This window comes from Mus musculus, chromosome 6 (assembly GCF_000001635.26).
Source record: "Mus musculus strain C57BL/6J chromosome 6, GRCm38.p6 C57BL/6J".
NCBI classification, from domain to species: Eukaryota; Metazoa; Chordata; class Mammalia; order Rodentia; family Muridae; genus Mus; species Mus musculus.
In genome coordinates, this window is record NC_000072.6 from 69,589,916 (window position 1) to 69,609,568 (window position 19,653).

A 19,653-nucleotide genomic window follows, 5' to 3' on the forward strand; every position below is an offset into this window, starting at 1 on the left:
GTTGTAAAATATCCATTTTGAAGTATAGAGGAAATACTACATTTACAGTATTGTTTGCCAAGTAGTAGTATGTTTAGAACAAAAGGTACTATGACAAATGTGGTGATTCTTTTTTTTTTCTTTTTTTTTTCCATTTTTCATTAGGTATTTAGCTCATTTACATTTCCAATGCTATACCAAAAGTTCCCCATACCCACCCACCCCCACTCCCCTACCCACCCACTCCCCTACCCACCCACTCCCCCTTTTTGGCCCTGGCGTTCCCCTGTACTGGGGCATATAAAGTTTGTGTGTCCAATGGGCCTCTCTTTCCAGTGATGGCCGACTAGGCCATCTTTTGATACATATGCTTTTGCTAGGCCCCGGCATAGTCTCACAAGAGACAGCAACATCTGTGTCCTTTCGATAAAACCTTGCTAGTGTATGCAATGGTGTCAGCGTTTGGATGCTGATTATGGGGTGGATCCCTGGATATGGCAGTCTCTACATGGACCATCCTTTCATCTCAGTGCCAAACTTTGTCTCTGTAACTCCTTCCAAGGGTGTTTTGTTCCCACTTCTAAGGAGGGGCATAGTGTCCACACTTCAGTCTTCATTTTTCTTGAGTTTCATGTGTTTAGGAAATTGTAGCTTATATCTTGGGTATCCTAGGTTTTGGGCTAATATTCACTTATCAGTGAGTACATATTGTGTGAGTTCCTTTGTGAATGTGTTACCACACTAAGGATGATGCCCTCCAGGTCCATCCATTTGGCTAGGAATTTCATAAGTTCATTCTTTTTAATAGCTGAGTAGTACTCCATTGTGTAGATGTACCACATTTTCTGTATCCATTCCTCTGTTGAGGGGCATCTGGGTTCTTTCCAGCTTCTGGCTATTATAAATAAGGCTGTTATGAACATAGTGGAGCATGTGTCCTTCTTACCAGTTGGGGCATCTTCTGGATATATGCCCAGGAGAGGTATTGCTGGATCCTCCAGTAGTACTATGTCCAATTTTCTGAGGAACCGCCAGACTGATTTCCAGAGTGGTTGTACAAGCCTGCAATCCCACCAACAATGGAGGAGTGTTCCTCTTTCTCCACATCCACGCCAGCATCTGCTGTCACCTTAATTTTTGATCTTAGCCATTCTGACTGGTGTGAGGTGGAATCTCAGGGTTGTTTTGATTTGCATTTCCCTCATGATTAAGGATGTTGAACATTTTTTCAGGTGCTTCTCTGCCATTCGGTATTCCTCAGGTGAGGATTCTTTGTTCAGTTCTGATCCCCATTTTTAATGGGGTTATTTGATATTCTGAAGTCCACCTTCTTGAGTTCTTTATATATGTTGGATATTAGTCCCCTATCTGATTTAGGATAGGTAAAGATCCTTTCCCAGTCTGTTGGTGGTATTTTGTCTTATTGAAGGTGTCTTTTGCCTTGCAGAAACTTTGGAGTTTCATTAGGTCCCATTTGTCAATTCTCGATCTTACAGCACAAGCCATTGCTGTTCTGTTCAGGATTTTTTCCCCTGTGCCCATATCTTCAAGGCTTTTCCCCACTTTCTCCTCTATAGGTTTCATTGTCTCTGGTTTTATGTGAAGTTCCTTGATCCACTTAGATTTGACCTTAGTACAAGGAGATAAGTATAGATCGATTCGCATTCTTCTACATGATAACAACCAGTTGTGCCAGCTCCAATTGTTGAAAATGCTGTCTTTCTTCCACTGGATGGTTTTAGCTCCCTTGTCGAAGATCAAGTGACCATAGGTGTGTGGGTTCATTTCTGGGTCTTCAATTCTATTCCATTGGTCTACTGGTCTGTCTCTATACCAGTACCATGCAGTTTTTATCACAATTGCTCTGTAGTAAAGCTTTAGGTCAGGCATGGTGATTCCACCAGAGGTTCTTTTATCCTTGAGAAGAGTTTTTGCTATCCTAGGTTTTTTGTTATTCCAGATGAATTTGCAAATTGCTCCTTCTAATTCGTTGAAGAATTGAGTTGGAATTTTGATGGGGATTGCAGTGAATCTGTAGATTGCTTTTGGCAAGATAGCCATTTTTACAATGTTGATCCTGCCAATCCATGAGCGTGGGAGATCTTTCCATCTTCTGAGATCTTTAATTTCTTTCTTCAGAGATTTGAAGTTTTTATCATACAGATCTTTCACTTCCTTAGTTAGAGTCACGCCTAGATATTTTATATTATTTGTGACTATTGAGAAGGGTGTTGTTTCCCTAATTTCTTTCTCAGCCTGTTTATTCTTTGTATAGAGAAAGGCCATTGACTTGTTTGAGTTTATTTTATATCCAGCTACTTCTCCGAAGTTGTTTATCAGGTTTAGGAGTTTTCTGGTGGAATTTTTAGGGTCACTTATATATACTATCATATCATTTGCAAAAAGTGATATTTTGACTTCCTCTTTTCCAATTTGTATCCCCTTGATCTCCTTTTGTTGTCTAATTGCTCTGGTTAATACTTCAAGTACTATGTTGAAAAGGTAGGGAGAAAGTGGGCAGCCTTGTCTAGTCCCTGATTTTAGTGGGATTGCTTCCAGCTTCTCTCCATTTACTTTGATGTTGTCTACTGGTTTGCTGTAGATTGCTTTTATCATGTTTAGGTATGGGCCTTGAATTCCTGATCTTTCCAACACTTTTATCATGAATGGGTGTTGGATCTTGTCAAATGCTTTTTCTGCATCTAACGAGATGATCATGTGGTTTTTGTCTTTGAGTTTGTTTATATAATGGATTACATTGATGGATTTTCGTATATTAAACCATCCCTGCATCTCTGGAATAAAACCTACTTGGTCAGGATGGATGATTGCTTTAATGTGTTCTTGGATTCTGTTAGCAAGAATTTAATTGAGAATTTTTGCATCGATATTCATAAGAGAAATTGGTCTGAAGTTCTCTAACTTTGTTGGGTCTTTCTGTGGTTTAGGTATCAGCGTAATAGTGGCTTCATAAAATGAGTTGGGTAGAGTACCTTCTACTTCTATTTTGTGAAATAGTTTGTGTAGAACTGGAATTAGATCATCTTTAAAGGTCTGATAGAACTCTGCACTAAACCCGTCTGGTCCTGGGCTTTTTTTTGGCTGGGAGACTATTGACAACTGCTTCTATTTCTTTAGGTGATATGGGACTGATTAGATAGTCAACTTGATCCTGATTCAACTTTGGTACCTGGTATCTGTCCGGAAATTTGTCCATTTTTTCCAGGTTTTCCAGTTTTGTTGAGTATAGCCTTTTGTAGAAGGATCTGATGGTGTTTTGGATTTCTTCAGGATCTGTTGTTATGTCTCCCTTTTCATTTCTGATTTTGTTAATTAGGATTTTGTCCCTGTGCCCTTTAGTGAGTCTAGCTAAGGGTTTATCTATCTTGTTGATTTTTTCAAAGAACCAACTCCTCTTTTGGTTAATTCTTAGAAAAGTTCTTCTTGTTTCCACTTGGTTGATTTCACCCCTGAGTTTGATTATTTACTGCCATCTACTCCTCTTGGGTGAATTTGCTTCCTTTTGTTCTAGAGCTTTTAGATGTGTTGTCAAGCTGCTAGTATGTGCTCTCTCCCGTTTCTTCTTGGAGGCACTCAGAGCTATGAGTTTCCCTCTTAGAAATTCTTTCATTGTGTCCCATAGGTTTGGGTACGTTGTGGCTTCATTTTCATTAAACTCTAAAAAGTCTTTAATTTCTTTCTTTATTCCTTCCTTGACCAAGGTATCATTGAGAAGAGTGTTGTTCAGTTTCCACGTGAATGTTGGCTTTCCATTATTTATGTTGTTATTGAAGATCAGTCTTAGGCCATGGTGGTCTGATTTGGTACATGGGACAATTTCAATATTTTTGTATCTGTTGAGGCCTGTTTTGTGATCAATTATATGGTCTATTTTGGAGAAGGTCCCGTGAGGTGCTGAGAAGAAGGTATATCCTTTTGTTTTAGGATAAAATGTTCTGTAGATATCTGTCAGGTCCATTTGTTTCATAACTTCTGTTAGTTTCAGTGTGTCCCTGTTTAGTTTCTGTTTCCATGATCTTTCCATTGATGAAAGTGGTGTGTTGAAGTCTCCCACTATTATTGTGTGAGGTGCAACGTGTGCTTTGAGCTTTACTAAAGTGTCTTTAATGAATGTGGCTGACCTTGCATTTGGAGCGTAGATATTCAGAATTGAGAGTTCCTCTTGGAGGATTTTACCTTTGATGAGTATGAAGTGTCCCTCATTGTCTTTTTTAATAACTTTGGGTTGGAAGTCGATTTTATCCGATATTAAAATGGCTACTCCAGCTTGTTTCTTCAGACCATTTGCTTGGAAAATTGTTTTCCAGCCTTTCACTCTGACGTACTGTCTGTCTTTTTCCCTGAGATGGGTTTCCTGTAAGCAGCAGAATGTTGGGTCCTGTTTGTGTAGCCAGTCTGTTAGTCTATGTCTTTTTATTGGGGAGTTGAGAACATTGATATTAAGAGGTATTAAGGAAAAGTAATTGTTGCTTCCTGTTGTTTTTGTTGTTACAGTTGGCATTCTGTTCTTGTGGCTGTCTTCTTTTAGTTTTGTTGAGGGATTATCTTCTTGTTTTTTCTAGGGCGTGGTTCCCATCCTTGTATTGTTTTTTTTTTCTGTTATTATCCTTTGAAGGGCTGGATTTGTGGAGAGATAATGGGTGAATTTGTTTTTGTCGTGGAATACTTTGGTTTCTCCATCTATGGTAATTGAGAGTTTGGCTGGGTATAGTAGCCTGGGCTGGAATTTGTGTTTTCTTAGTGTCTGTATAACATCTGTCCAGGCTCTTCTGGCTTTCATAGTCTCTGGTGAAAAATCTGGTGTAATTCTGGTAGGCTTGCCTTTATATGTTACTTGACCTTTTTCCCTTACTGCTTTTAGTATTCTATCTTTATTTAGTGCATTTGTTGTTCTGATTATTATGTGTCGGGAGGAATTTCTTTTCTGGTCCAGTCTATTTGGAGTTCTGTAGGCTTCTTGTATGTTCATGAGTATCTCTTTCTTTAGATTTGGGAAGTTTTCTTCAATAATCTTGTTGAAGATGTTTGCTGGTCCTTTGAGTTGAAAATCTTCATTCTCATCCACTCCTATTATCTGTAGGTTCGGTCTTCTCATTGTGTCCTGGATTTCCTGGATGTTTTGAGTTAGGATCTTTTTGCATTTTCCATTTTCTTTGATTGTTGTGCCGATGTTCTCTATGGAATCTTCTGCACCTGAGATTCTCTCTTCCATTTCTTGTATTCTGTTGCTGATGCTCGCATCTATGGTTCCAGATTTCTTTCCTAGTGTTTCTATCTCCACTGTTGCCTCACTTTGGGTTTTCTTTATTGTGTCTACTTCCCTTTTTAGGTCTTGGATGGTTTTATTCAATTCCATCACCTGTTTGGTTGTGTTTTCCTGCAATTCTTTAAGGGATTTTTGTGTTTCCTCCTTAATGTCTTCTACTTGTTTAGCAGTGTTCTCCTGTATTTCTTTAAGTGAGTTATTTAAGTCCTTCTTGTTGTCCTCTACCATCATCATGAGATATGCTTTTAAATCCAGGTGTAGCTTTTCAGGTGTGCTGGGGTGCCCTGGACTGGGCGAACTGGGAGTGCTGGGTTCTGATGATGGTGAGTAGTCCTGGTTTCTGTTAGTAAAATTCTTACATTTACCTTTCGCCATCTGGTAATCTCTGGAGTTAGTTGTTATAGTTGTCTCTGTTTAGAGATTGTTCCTCTGGTGATTTTGTTACCCTATATCAGCAGACCAGGGAGACTAGCTTTCTTCCCTGAGTTTCAGTGGTCAGAGCAGTCTCTGCAGGCAAGCTCTCCTCTTTCAGGGAGGTGCACAGTTATCTGGTGTTTGGACCTCCTCCTGGCCGAAGATGAAGGCCCAAAACAGGATCTTTCCCAGAAGCTGTGTTGCTTTGGCCTGCAGACTGCCCGCTGTGGAGTCCCAGAATCAAGGTGGCCCCCGCAGAACGTGAGGCAGAAGCCTCTCGGGCCAGGTGGACCCCTGTGCTCTCACCAGGAAGGTGGCTGGTTGTCTGGAGCAGGAAATGGCGCCGCCTCAGATGCTCTGTGGCTCTTTCCTGTCCCAGAAGCTGCTGGCCTCTGTGTTCCACACTCTCACCCGCAGACCGCCGGCCGCGGGGTCTCGGAACCAAGGTGACCCCCGCAGAACGTGAGGCAGAAGCCTCCCGGGCTGTGTGGACACCTGTGCTCTGACCAGGAAGGTGGCAGGTTGTCTGGAGCCGAAAATGGCGCCGCCTCAGAGGCTCTGTGGCTCTCGCCCATTCCAGAAGCTGCTGGCCTCTGTGTTCCACACTCTCACCCGCAGACCGCTGGCCTCAGGGTCTCAGAACCAAGGCGACCCCCTCGGGAAGTGAGGCAGAAGCCTCCCGGGCTGTGTGGACACCTGTGCTCTGACCAGGAAGGTGGCAGGTTGTCTGGAGCCCAAATGTGGTGATTCTTTACTACAAATCATTACAAACATAAATAACATAGTGTTCATGCAGACACATTCACACTTATACCACATTCCATGACTCCATGAAATGAAAAAATCAGAGATATAAAATGTTCTGTGAGATACAGTGAGATTACAAAAAGATACAATAATGTAGAACTTTATGGTACAAAGTCATTTAATATAAAGCCATAATATAACAAACTGTAGAATGTGCCATGATGTTTGAAATTGATGGCACTTTACAATGAGTTCTTGCAATCATGTGGCTACTTTAGGGTCACAGATTGTTGCTTCTGCTCAGAATCAAGGAAAAGTAGTGATACCACATACAATGGTATAGAAAATGTTAAATACTTGCAATTTGAATTCATGTTTCCATTGAAAAATTTGGTAACCTTATAAATGGAAAATTTTGCTTAACTGGACTAAAAAATATAGTGTTAGTATGTTAAGATACATTATATTGAATATCTCTCTAATTTCAACACCATCTGAACTGTATAGGCCTCACTGAGATTCCCCATCTGGATAGGTTCTGCTTTTCAATTCTTAGAGGAGGAGCAGATTGCCAAAAGGCACTTTTTTCATATTGAAATATTTATCTCTTTTGGTAAGACTTTTTTCTCTTTGGTCTTGAATTAGGTGGAAGAAATAGGTTGAGATAAATTATACTCATTTTCTTACCTTTTAAAAATCATAACAAAGCCACATACTGTTTGCCATGACTTTTTCCTCCATTCATACAAATCAACATATACTCCTTGCTCTTTTTCTGATTTGTGGCTTCTTATTACCTCTATTCATACATTCAAACTTTGTTTATTTCATATGATTTAGATATTTGATGTGCAATTCCCTTTGCAACAGATTGAAATCATTCCAATTCCAAAAATAATCCATAAATTATCAAAATGCAGATATTAGGAGATTCTGTGTTGACCAGTCCTAAATTATCCAGCTACAACACACTTTCTGCACCTATTTCCCAGGAATCATTGCAGAGTGGATAGAAATATTTTAAGAGCCAGAGACACTTGAGATTTGCTCTAAAATAGTGTGATGGTTTGTATATGCTCAGCCCAGTAAGTGGCACTATGAGGTGTGGCCTTGTTGGAGTAGGAGGGACATTGTGGGTATGGCTTTAAGGTCTTCATCTTAGAGTCCTTGAAGCCAGTATTCTTCTAGAAGCTTTCAAATGAAGAAGTAGAACTTTCAGGTCCTACCAAACCATGCCTGCCTGGATGCTGCCCTGTTACTGCCTTAATGATAATAGACTGAACTTCGGAACCTGCAGGCCAGGCCCAAATAAATATTGTCCTTATAAGACCTGCCTTTGTCATGATGTCTGTTCAGAGAAGTAAAACCCTAAGGCAGACTGTGTCTCCTAGAAACACCAGAGAAGCTGCATCCAGGTGATCTAATGGCTGATGCATAAACAAGACATGAACAAAGATGACTCCTGAATACATGTAAACATTGAAAAGGTAATTCTTCACGGTATTCCACTCTAAATAAAGAATTACGGTGTAACTGTGGAAATTCTGAGAGTAGGCAAAATAACACTGTTAACTAGAATAGAACCCCTGGATGATCAGGAAAACAGGACTGTATTCAAAATCTGTGTTGTCGACTTTATTTTACCTCAAATGACATAAGTAATAAGGAAAGTGATTTTCTGAGTTTCTTCTGATGGAAGATTCCTGAGAATCCTACAGCTTCTCAACCTGCTATGATATACCTGATATTATCTGTCTTCCTAGTAAAATGATCTGAATACGCAGACATCAAAATAATACAGGCTATTGCAACTGATCTTAGATTCTCAAGAAAACTTGATAGTAGGACTGTATTGATGAACAGAAGACACATTTTGAACACAGAACATGACAAAATCAAGTTACTGTAGAAAAAGTAACTGTTAATAAGAGACTAAAGTTGGATAAATCAACCATTCTATGGTGTGACAACATTTTATAATACATGAATACTCTCTGGTAATTGAAAAATTACGTAATCATACAAATGTCCAGTCATTTGTTTTTCTATTAATTGTCTACTTTGGTTACTGAAGCTTGTTTTTCCATTAACCAGAAGTCAATGGAGAAATACATGACTAGTCAGAATGATGACACACTCAGATTTGAGTGCTGAAGTTAATATGGAACATATAGCATACTCAAGTCTCAGAAACTATCATGGAATAGGTGTAGATTAACTGTAAAATTCAGAATATAGGAGAGCTGTGAAATGCTGTCCTCTGGACACAATTTGGCTATTGCAGTCTTGAACTCAAGAAGCAGTCATTATCTTTCTGCAAGATCATTGCAGTCAAAATCCTGATCTGGATGACAAGTTCACCTCCAGGACTCAATCTACACTGAGCAATTAGTGCTATAGTGGTTTCTGGAGATCCAGAACCTTTAGTATTAGAGAATATAATAATATCCTTTAGTACTAAAAGTGACCATAGGGTTACCATGTTTCAGAAGACAGAACCACATAAATAATCATGTGGATATCATTAACTAGTGTAAGTAGGTTATAAATATATAAATATATGGAAATTTGGGAAGATGGTTGTATTACATGGATATTAAAATTATGAGAGGGAGTAAATGATGATAAGCATGATAATAGTTTGTTGTGCAGTTAAGTAAAACTCAAAAATATAGAAAATTTTAAAAATAAGCTTTCATCTGAATGCACAAATTGACTCTACATTATCAGTCTCCCCCACTCACCTTCTTCATTGCTGTTACTACAGGAAAAAGCAACACATCAACTCTTAATATTTAATAAAACCCTTTTTACCCATCAATATTGCTCTAGGTTTTCTTTGTCTATTTCCTAGTTTGGACTTACATTATCTGTAGCAGAAACCTCCCTGTCCCTTTTCTTTCCCATGTCCCCTTTCAGAATGATTGTCACTCTTTTCACTCTGTATTTTTCCTCTTCGATTTTACACTTCTCATTTATCTTTAAACTAGTATTCATAGCTATTACATTATTGTTTTGCACATGTTTCTAAGTTTTGGGTTGTGGTGATAGGTGTTTATGCTTCCTATTTAAGCCCTTTTGAGAACCCTAATCACTTCTCTGAAATGTGTCACTTATTGATGTAAGCAAAGCTATGGAAAGAGACATTCCTAAAGACAGATGGTCTTCAGAAATGGCAGATAAACATGATGCAGAACACTCCTGAGATAGCACCTTTGTAGACCCTTTAGGGTAAACAATCACACTTGCTTCCTTTCCCCAAGCACTGGGTAGCTCTACAGGGGCGACTCAGCTGTAGGGTTGCTTATGCTCCCACAGAGAACTATTGATGTTAATTATGTTCAAACTTGAGGACTTAAGAATGAATTGGGGAGCAATCTCATCAATATACTCAAGAAACAATACACTGGAAATAAAAATTGTGAAATGGTGATTCTCTTTTTTCTGATTGTTTGGTTTGGTCCACAAATCTCACTTGGAACTTTTTGTTTGTCTTATTGTACCCTATCTAGGAGTCAATCAATGTCTGGTCACAGTACAGCCATAAAGACTCCCTCCCAGTTTTTGGTGTTCTTGCTGATTTGGATACCAGGAATTGAAGGATGACTATGGGTATTCTTTAACCATTTGCAATCATGACTTGGAACTTCAGAGAAGTCATTTTTGTCTCGATTAAACAAGTATATTGTTTCTACGATTCCAATTACAAGCATAATATTTGGCATCAAGTTGACCCAATCCCCATCCTACTCATCTGCATATATAGAGGAGAGAGTCACTATTAATTGCATGACAAGTTAGGAGATTACTATATCATTAGCTTGATATCAGCAGAAACTAAGGATTGCTCCTAAACTCCTCGTATACCACACATTCAGGTTGAAATCAGGGGTTCATTCAAGGGTTAGAAGTAGTGAATCATTTTGTAGATTCATATTATTTTCTATTTTTCATCCCTCCTAGTAGATGTACACCTTTAGAAATAAAATGAAATTTAATAAAATGGGTTGTGTTCTCTCTAATGAAAGACAAATGCTATACATTAGATGGCTTGTGGTTATGCCTAAGGCCCCATGTTCTGTGAATTTTCATGAAATTTTGGGATTATGAAATAATGGAAGCTTTTCTTTAAGAATACTAGATTGTGATGTCCAGGCTGAAGAGTGATGAAATAAATGTCATTTAGCCTACTTTTCTAATAATAAATGTAAAACTGCCATGGAACAACAGTGTGTTGGGTGAGTTCTTTTGTAGGTGAATGTGAATATTCATTCCACATTGTAGTGAGTCCAACAAACATAAGCTAGCAAGAGAAAACTTATTTTGAACTTTTTTTATTTAATTATGTATATATCTTTATGCCATGTGTATATGGCAATGCCCTGAGAGTCTTTGTTATTGTGGTCTGCCATGTAGATATATACCTGTTGATTTGCAATGAGGTAAGGCCTCTCTAGCTAGGGTTTAAGATACTAATCTCACTACACCATAAATGAAGTCAATAGTATTTGTAAATAATGAGATTTTCTAATATGCTTTGGCACATGCTTGAATAAGAACCCTTGTTTAATAAACGTGATGAATCTTTTCTTTTGACAGTTTTGTTTTGTTCCCATTATATACAGCCAAGCTATCACAACACTAGATTAAGGCATTGCTCTTTTTCATTTATATAATATAAAAATAGTGCTATTTAGGATATATGGTTTGTGTGTATATATGTGTGTGTACATTGATTATGTATGTTTGTATGTGTCCACATGGTTTGTGTGTGTGTGTTGTGTTTGTGTGTGTGTGTTTGAATTATAAATTTAAACGAAACTAATTTTAGGAGAAGACTTGTTTTTTACTGGATAAAAATTTCTCAGGACATTGATAGATGTACATAATTTTCTGTTATCCTTTAGGCATCTTGTAGGAGAGGGAGTCTCAAGAAGTCCTTTATCCCTTTTTTCAGTCTCCTGTGAGCCAAATAGGAACAAAGACCACAGAGATGAAATAAAAATTTTCTGTTGTTTTGAGAGGTCTATTCTACTCAAGGCAGTCTGTTGGGCCTCTGGGGAGGCAAGAGTATTAACTGTAAGAAGTATGGAATCGCTAAGGGTCACTATGCAAATAACAGTAAGTTAAAACTTAAGTATGTCCTTATAAGAAGACACCTTCTGTTTCCACCCTTCTTCACTGTATTATTAAATGTGATGAATAGCACTTTCTGTAGTGTACATGTCAAAAATAGTTTATAATAGGAAATGAATGAAAGTGGCTGGTCATATGACTGAACTATAGCTCACTATTAATACTCAGAGTTAATTGTAATAATGAATTCCAGGACCATTTTAGTGAACAAATCTTAGAGACATAAGGTTACACTTATGAGCAACATATTTAAGGACATTTGAAGAACAAATTGACAAACAAAAACCCTGAGAATTTATACTTCCTTTGAATAAATATCATAGTCTCACTTGAACAAATTTTGACGTGATTAAATATTGCAAGTTTCAGAGTGCAGACTGGAGGAGATTGTACACAATACGAAGACTTTTAAAAATATTATGTTTATCCTAATAATTTTGCATCAAAGATCATTCAGAGCCAGTTACAAAGTGATCTATGTTGTCAATGTTCCATATCGTGATGCATACCTTCCACCATGCTTTTTCCTTTGAGTGAAATATTCTCTTTTTTGTTCCTTTCTTTCTTTTTCTTTCTTTTTCTTTCTTTTTTTTTTTTGAGACAGGGTTTTTCTGTATATTTCTGGCTGTCCTGAAACTCACTCTGTAGAACAGGCTGGCCTCGAACTCAGAAATCCACCTGCCACTGCCTCTTGAGTGCTGGCATTGAAGGTGTGTGCCACCACACCTGGCCCTGAGCTAAGTATTCTAATGAGTTTCATTTTTAAATTTGTTTTCCTTAATCTTACTCCCACTTTTAATTGTTACAATATTCAAATTTTGGTTTACAACAAAATTGAAGTTTCTAGTGCCAAGTATTCTCAATTAAATGAGTATTCATACTGACATTTTCTAACCCTAAACTCATCATGGTACTTTTTCACCAGACATATGTGGGCTGAGCTACATTCAGAAATCTACTGCCAAATTTTCTGGCACAACAGAAAGAACCAGGTAAAGAGAAACAGTCTAGATTTGCTGCTCTTGTGGGCTCTTTTACAGTTAACTTGATTTTCTCATAGGTAAGCTAAGGATGTCTACATAGTTGTGATTTTGTTTCCACATATGGATTCAGAAAGAGTATCTTGGTTTCTAACTCATCTAATTAGCAGAACAAGGAGAAAACACTGGAACATACATAAAAGAATCCTTTCAGATGGTTATTATTTTAGTGGTGAATAAAGTATAGATGCCAGGACAAAGTAACAAATCCATTGCATGTTAATGATATAGAACTGTAAGGGCAATTCACCAAAAACTTAGTCATACAGGCTGGTGACATGAATAAGTCACACTTACTTACTATGTTCAGGTAATAGGGTTTCTTTAGGGAAACATGAATATTCAATTATTCATATCTCATATTACCAGAAGTTATTAGAAACTCAAGGTTTTGTACAAATGGAAAAAGTCTTCCAAAAGAATACATGTTTTGTATTGGCTAGAATGGAATCCTCTATTTTATTTCTGTTTTCATCTTTTATGTAGTTATGTGACTAGAATTATGGGCAACGGCTTGCTAGACATCATTCTAAAGATGATAAAAAGTGTAGTAAAACAATCCAAAAAATTGACTATTTTCATTTAGGTTTTTACACAATAATGAAAGTTCCTTGGGTGTATTTTTGCATAATTATTTATTGAACATTTTTACAGGCAACTTCTGAACATTCATTTAAGTAGGTTGCATAAGTAGAGTTGTCTTTATAAAGAAAAGAAATTGAGTTCATTATGAAAAGTTGTTGGATGTATTTCAAACAATCCATTATTACTTCAACCTAATATTCCACACTTGGTAGAATACATATCCTAATATTAATTTTTGGAATTGAATCTTTTTGGTGCCTTCTTCTTATTCGTATGAAACTCTAGTATATGAGCAGTATCTGGACTGGAAGAAAAACAAAAAAGAGCTCCCAATGGGTGTCCACTTTTAAGGTCCAACCTTGCAGAGAAGATGAGAGAATCAAGAGGAAAGAACTCAATCAAGAGTTTCTTCCTCGTCATCATTGATGATTATTAATAAGATGTCAAACGCTATAGAAACCCTCAGGTGAAGCCTTGGGCATTTATGCTTTACAAATAAAAACATGGAGATTTACTCCAAGTACATCTGCAGGGGATACTGACATTCGTCATCGTGCCACATTTGGATCTCCTTGAACAACAACTTCCCATTGACACCTTCATGAAAACCTTACACTAATCTTCAAAAAGGAATACAAAATGTATCATAAGCTTGAATTTACATTGGAATCCTAATGATTTTCTAGAGGACTTTGTTCATGAGTGTTCACACACGACAAGTTCAACAACTACAAGCATCAAATCTCTAAGAGATAATGGTGAGTAAGCTTGAGGAAGACAACCATGAAGGGCCACAGATAAAATGATAGGAACAGAAAGTTATCAAAATGGAAGAGATGAGTGGGTTTATCTGCAAGGAAGACATGAGGGGTGTTAGAAATAATAGACTGACATTGAACAAGACAGCTACGTAACTGGTAAAACCCACTGTTTATATTTAAAATTTAGTTAGTAATAGAGAATGTTGTTAATCATTGAAGTTAAACAAGACCAATATTTTGTAAAACAATTAAAATTACAAACAGAAATTCATAGTTTACATTGGTAAAAACATGAAGTCTACAAATTAATAAGTTAATACTTAGTTGATACGTTCCTAAGGTGAAAATATAATCTCACTGAGCTAAAATCAAGGATTCAGAAGGACTATGTCCCTCCAAAGGCCAAAGTGAGTAATCGATATACTAATTTTGCATCCTTAAGATTCCCTATATATTCTGTACTCAAAGCCCTAATCTTTCACTCAGCATTTCCTTTCTTATCAGCCCTTTTCTGAATATGACTGCAAGCCCTAGTTAATTGTGAACCATTATGATTGCATTAATTCTACTATATCATTTCAATATGAACTCTACATATCAAAATCCCTAACTACTATTTGACAAATAACATTAATGGAATTAAATAACTAGGATTCATTGGACATGGGCCACTATATATGTGTCAATAAATGTTTGCATATATTATACATATAATTGATAAACTGTCTTCTTGTGAAAGAAAATGAAACTCTCGTATGGCAAATTTATGGTAGAAGAAATGATGGGAGAAATAAAACTCTTAGAGACACCAGCTATGTGAGACTATGGACTAGGGAAGCTTCTTGTATGTGTAACATAGACTTCATGCTCCACATGAGAGTGAAAACTTAGAGACACCTGTGATTTTTTTTGTCATGGGTTTGTAGGAGTTAGTGAGTGTTGCTGCGTATTAAAATAATCAGATATTCCAGGGTAATTGAGCATTCCTTAAATCTTCTCTCCTTAATATCAAAAGCCAAAACCAAAATCAAACCAACCAAACATAAAAAAAAAAAGTATCTCATACATCATGATACATCCTCTGATTAGTGCCTTAGGGTATCTTAGGCATCCTTGTGATTCTATTTCATGAAGACAATAAACAACTATCAAAATATAGTTAATGAGTTTCCATCAAAATGGGAAAATTAGAATCTCCTCATCTTTAGCTGCCTAGTTTAGACACGACATTACTTTACTTCATGAAATAAAGGTGGATATTTATTAGCCCTCACTAATTGGTTTTATTGACCTAACAGTAGTTTTTATTAGATCTAATGACATATAATTATAATTGGAAGAAATTGTGCAAATTATTAACCCTAGAATCTAAATTCTTAATATCCAAAGGCTTGTTCATGATGCATAGAGATACTTATGCAAAGTTCGTTTGATTATGTGCTTCACAAGAAATCAAGTCTTGCCTGAAACTCATAATGTAGGCTCTCTGACCCATTTTCTCAACATTTCCCTACAAATTGAAGGTGGGATGTTGATGGACTTAGGTGTATACAGCATCTTTGTGGGTGCTTTTCTAGTCTGTTTCCCTGACCATGTCTTTCTACAGGTTTCAATGAACATTTAATCCTCCTTTTCTGATTTGATATCTCGTGGGAGGGTTGGTCATTAAGCATGTCCATAGAACATCATAGAAAGGAAAAAAGATCCTGACAAATATTCTTCTAGAAGACACGAGAGCAAGTGAGGAAATGGAGAACTGACTTGCTGATTCACTGATGCCTCATGATTCAAAATATTCTAGTGATCATTCTACATCACTGGATGTTCTGGTTGTATTATATTGCAGTGGAGAGAAAACATAACCACAAAAACTCTCCCAAAGAAAGCCTTTATTTGGGACCTGCTTAGTGTTTAGTACATTATCTTCACATTGTAGATCATGGCTGCACTAAGACAGACATGAGAGATGAGAGTATGGAATCTGGATCAGGAAGTGACCAGAAAATAGAAATATTGGGCATGGATTAGGCTTTTAAAACTTCAGAGTCTAATGCAGTGACACACTTTCCAGAAAGGCCATGCCTCCAAATCCTATCAAATAGGGTTTCTTACTAAGAAATATTTGAAATATATATAAATATATGAAACTATGATGTCCGTTCTTATTCATACAACCACAGTACGCATAGAAATAACCAGAAAAAAGTTCCAAGCACTGAATTTCATGTAGTGTTTGACAACACATAAATGTAAAAGTGTTTCCTTTTTGGTTTAGATGTGTATAGATTTTGCTTGGACCAGCATTTGTCTGTGCAGTTAGGGCTGATCATAAACCTATGATCCTCTTTATGCAGTCTTTTCTTTCCTAGGACTAAAAGTCAAACAACTGATTCTGAAAAAGTTTTCTTGACAAATTATAGAAATAATGTGCTAAATACACATTAATATCTTGACTTCCTGTGATGGTGTGACACTTTCTTCGATAGATGGAGACAGAGAGGCTGGTAACTGTGTCTGATGGATTTCATACCAACACATTGCATTGGAAAATTGAAAATACACTATTACATAATTATTCCTGTTATTATTAAGTGTAAATTAAATTAAATTAAACTGTAATTTAAATTTAATATTGACAACACAAATATTTTAAATAATTTGTCTTTCAATATTTATAATATTAGAATGTCTTTATGATTTTAATTATTCATATTAAGGTAATGCACACAAATGGATTAACAGACAGACAGAGAGACAGAAAGACAGACAGACCGACAGATGATAGATATAAAGAATTAATGTTCATTTATTAGTTCTCTGTTGCCTTCCAGGTTTCTTTATTAGTGGAGTGGTCCAATTACTTGTGATGAGAAAAGAAAGAAAATATACATGCCTGTCATTAATTTTTCATTTTTAATTTGCAGAGAAAAATATTTAAGCACATATTAAGAGGACAATTTAGTGGAAAAGAAGGTGTACTAATAAAAACCAGAAAATATATTAGGATGGATACTACTTTTTGTAGGATAACAAAAGCAGTGTATTGTGCACAAATGAATATTCTGAAGAAAAACCACAAACTAAGAATATTCTAAAATCAGTGAAAGTAGCAGAAACTAGATATAAAGGATCATGGGGACCACCAGTAAAATAGTCTGCCACACTTGTCTTCAACAAACAGAACAAAAATTGAGAATAAATAAACACTGGAAATGTAGATTATTTGAGAACAGCACTGAAGTACAGTGGAATATTATAGAGACATTCATCTAAATATGCAAATGACATTGTAAAGCAGAACACCCTGTGTGGACTACTGCAATCAAACCACTGGCCACAGTTTATTTCTTGGAGGAAGTAGCTAGACCCTAAGGACTTAGAGGGTTTTTGTTCCAGTCTGTATCACTGTGTGGGTGGGTAACTACTCCACTGCTGGCAGTAATAAGTGGCAGCATCTTCAGCCTCCATTCGGCTGATTGTGAGAGAGTAAGAGGTCCCAGACCCACTGCCACTGAAGCGAACAGGGACTCCAGAAGCCAGGTTGGATGTGTCATAAATCAGGAGTCTGGGGGAGGATCCTGGCTTCTGCTGGTACCAGTACATGTAACTTACACTTGAGCTGGCACTGCAGGTCATGGTGACCTTCTCCCCTGGAGATGCAGACATGATTGCTGGAGACTGGGTGAGAACAATTTGTCCTCTGGACAGTATGACTAGAAAAAAGCAAAATAGAGAGAGAGGGATTAGTAGAAATAGAGATACAAAAATAATTTTATACCACCCAACATTCAGATGAAAGAAAATGAAAAAACTGTATTTTAGACTCAAATTCCCCAGGGAAAATAATTTTGGTTGGATTCTGATCTCAAATTCCCTGCCCTCTGTTACCTGAGGCACTGATTAGCAGGAAGCTGAAAATCTGCACTTGAAAATCCATTTTGTCTTTGAACTTTGGTCCCTAGCTAATTACTACTATTCTCATAAGTACTTTGCTATAAACCAACTGTGAGATATTTGTGGTTACTGAAAATGTAATATGCAAATAGCAAGATAGAGTCTAGTCAGTTCTTAACTGATAAACACATGGGAGAATATGGGCTGGAGATTCATGAAGATGCACTCATCTAAAACTACTCTGAATAATCACCATTCTCAGTATTTCATGTGCCCTGAAACTGTTTAATTCCTGTTCGATTTATTACCTGAGAAAATCTGAGAGCACCTTTAAAATAAATTACATTTATTTATAAAGATCAACAGCCCCCGAGTCTGCAAATTTAAGTCTAAGTTAGATCAAATATTTTACTTATAACAAAGACTGAGGGAATGGGGAAGGACTTGAAAGAGTGGGTACTGGTAGGAGAAGGAGGAAAATATAGTGTTGGAAAGTGAATAAAACAATTTATTTAAAAATTGTTTTAATTTACCTTAGATAAAGTTTTAATTGTCTTCCTATAATGTTAAAGTCTGCATAGCCATGATGAAGCATGACTATGTCTCTAGATCTTAGGAATGATTTCACATTCCTCCCTTCATGAAAGACTTCTTCCATTTTTTATTCAACTATTATGAAAAACAACTGAGAGAATCTGTGAATAGATAGATGTATTGAGAGATACTGAGCACATGAGCACAGGGGAAATTTTCCTGAACAGAACAACAATAGCTTATGCCTTAAGATCAAGAACTTGCATATGGGACATCATAAAATTGCAAAGCTTCTATAAGGCAAAGGAAACTGTCAATAGGACAATATGGCAACCAATAGATTTCAAAAAGAACTTTACTAATACTATATCTGATATAGGGCTAATATGAAATATATACAAAGAACTCAATAAGTTAGACTCCAGAGAACCAGACACCCTTTTAAAAAAACTGAATGCAGAGCTTAACAAAGAATACTCAACTGAGCAATACCAAATATTTGAAAAGCTCCTAAGGAATTGTTCAACATCCTTAGTCATCCGGGATATGCAAATCAAAACAACCCTGTGATTCCATCTCACACAACTAAGAATGGCTAAAAAAAAAAAAAAAAAGCAGATGATGCAGATTCTGGTGAGGTTGTAGAAAAAAGAGTAACTCTTGTTTTATAATCTTATGTAATTAGAGCTTTAGGGCTGGTGTTAGTGACTGAATGGAAGTATGATTGTGCCCTATCAGATTTAGTATTGGTAAAAATTCTTTCCCAATCTATTGGTGGTCTTTTTGTCTTATTGATCATAATCAGCAACCAAAAGCAGACACTATTGCATATGCCAGCAAGATTTTGCTGACAAAACCCTGACATAGCTTTCTCTTGTGAGGCTATGCCAGTGTCTGGCAAATATAGAAGTAGATGCCCACAGTCAACTATTGGATGGAACACAGGGCCCCCAATGGAGGAGCTAGAGAAAGTACCCAAGAGCTGAAGGGGTCTTCAACCCTATAGATGGAACAACAATATAAACTAATCAGTACCCCCAGACCTCGTGTCTCTAGCTGCATATGTAGCAGAAGATGGCCTAGTCAGCCATCATTGGGAAGGGAGGCCCCTTGGTCCAGCAAACTTTATATGCCCCAGTACAGGGGAACGACAGGGTCAAGAAGTGGGAATGGGTGGGTAGGAGAGCAGGGCAGGGGGCGGGGTACAGGGGACTTTTGGGATAGCATTTGAAATGTAAAAAAATAAAATCTAATAATTTTTTTTAAAGCTAAACAA

General features: G+C 36.9%; 1 pseudogene, 1 gene segment (V, D, J or C) and 1 further gene; 2 read left to right on the plus strand and 1 right to left on the minus strand.

Moving 5' to 3' along the window:
* The window catches only part of Igk (immunoglobulin kappa chain complex), a 3,171,119-nt gene that overhangs the window by 2,034,280 nt on the left and 1,117,186 nt on the right, over positions 1 to 19,653 (plus strand).
* On the plus strand, positions 9,971 to 10,347 carry Igkv13-55-1 (immunoglobulin kappa chain variable 13-55-1; annotated as a pseudogene). The gene is given in 2 exon segments: positions 9,971 to 10,019; positions 10,137 to 10,347. Coding segments are annotated over 2 exon segments (260 nt in total).
* Positions 17,360 to 17,886, minus strand: Igkv4-55 (immunoglobulin kappa variable 4-55). The segment is given in 2 exon segments: positions 17,360 to 17,662; positions 17,838 to 17,886. Coding segments are annotated over 2 exon segments (352 nt in total).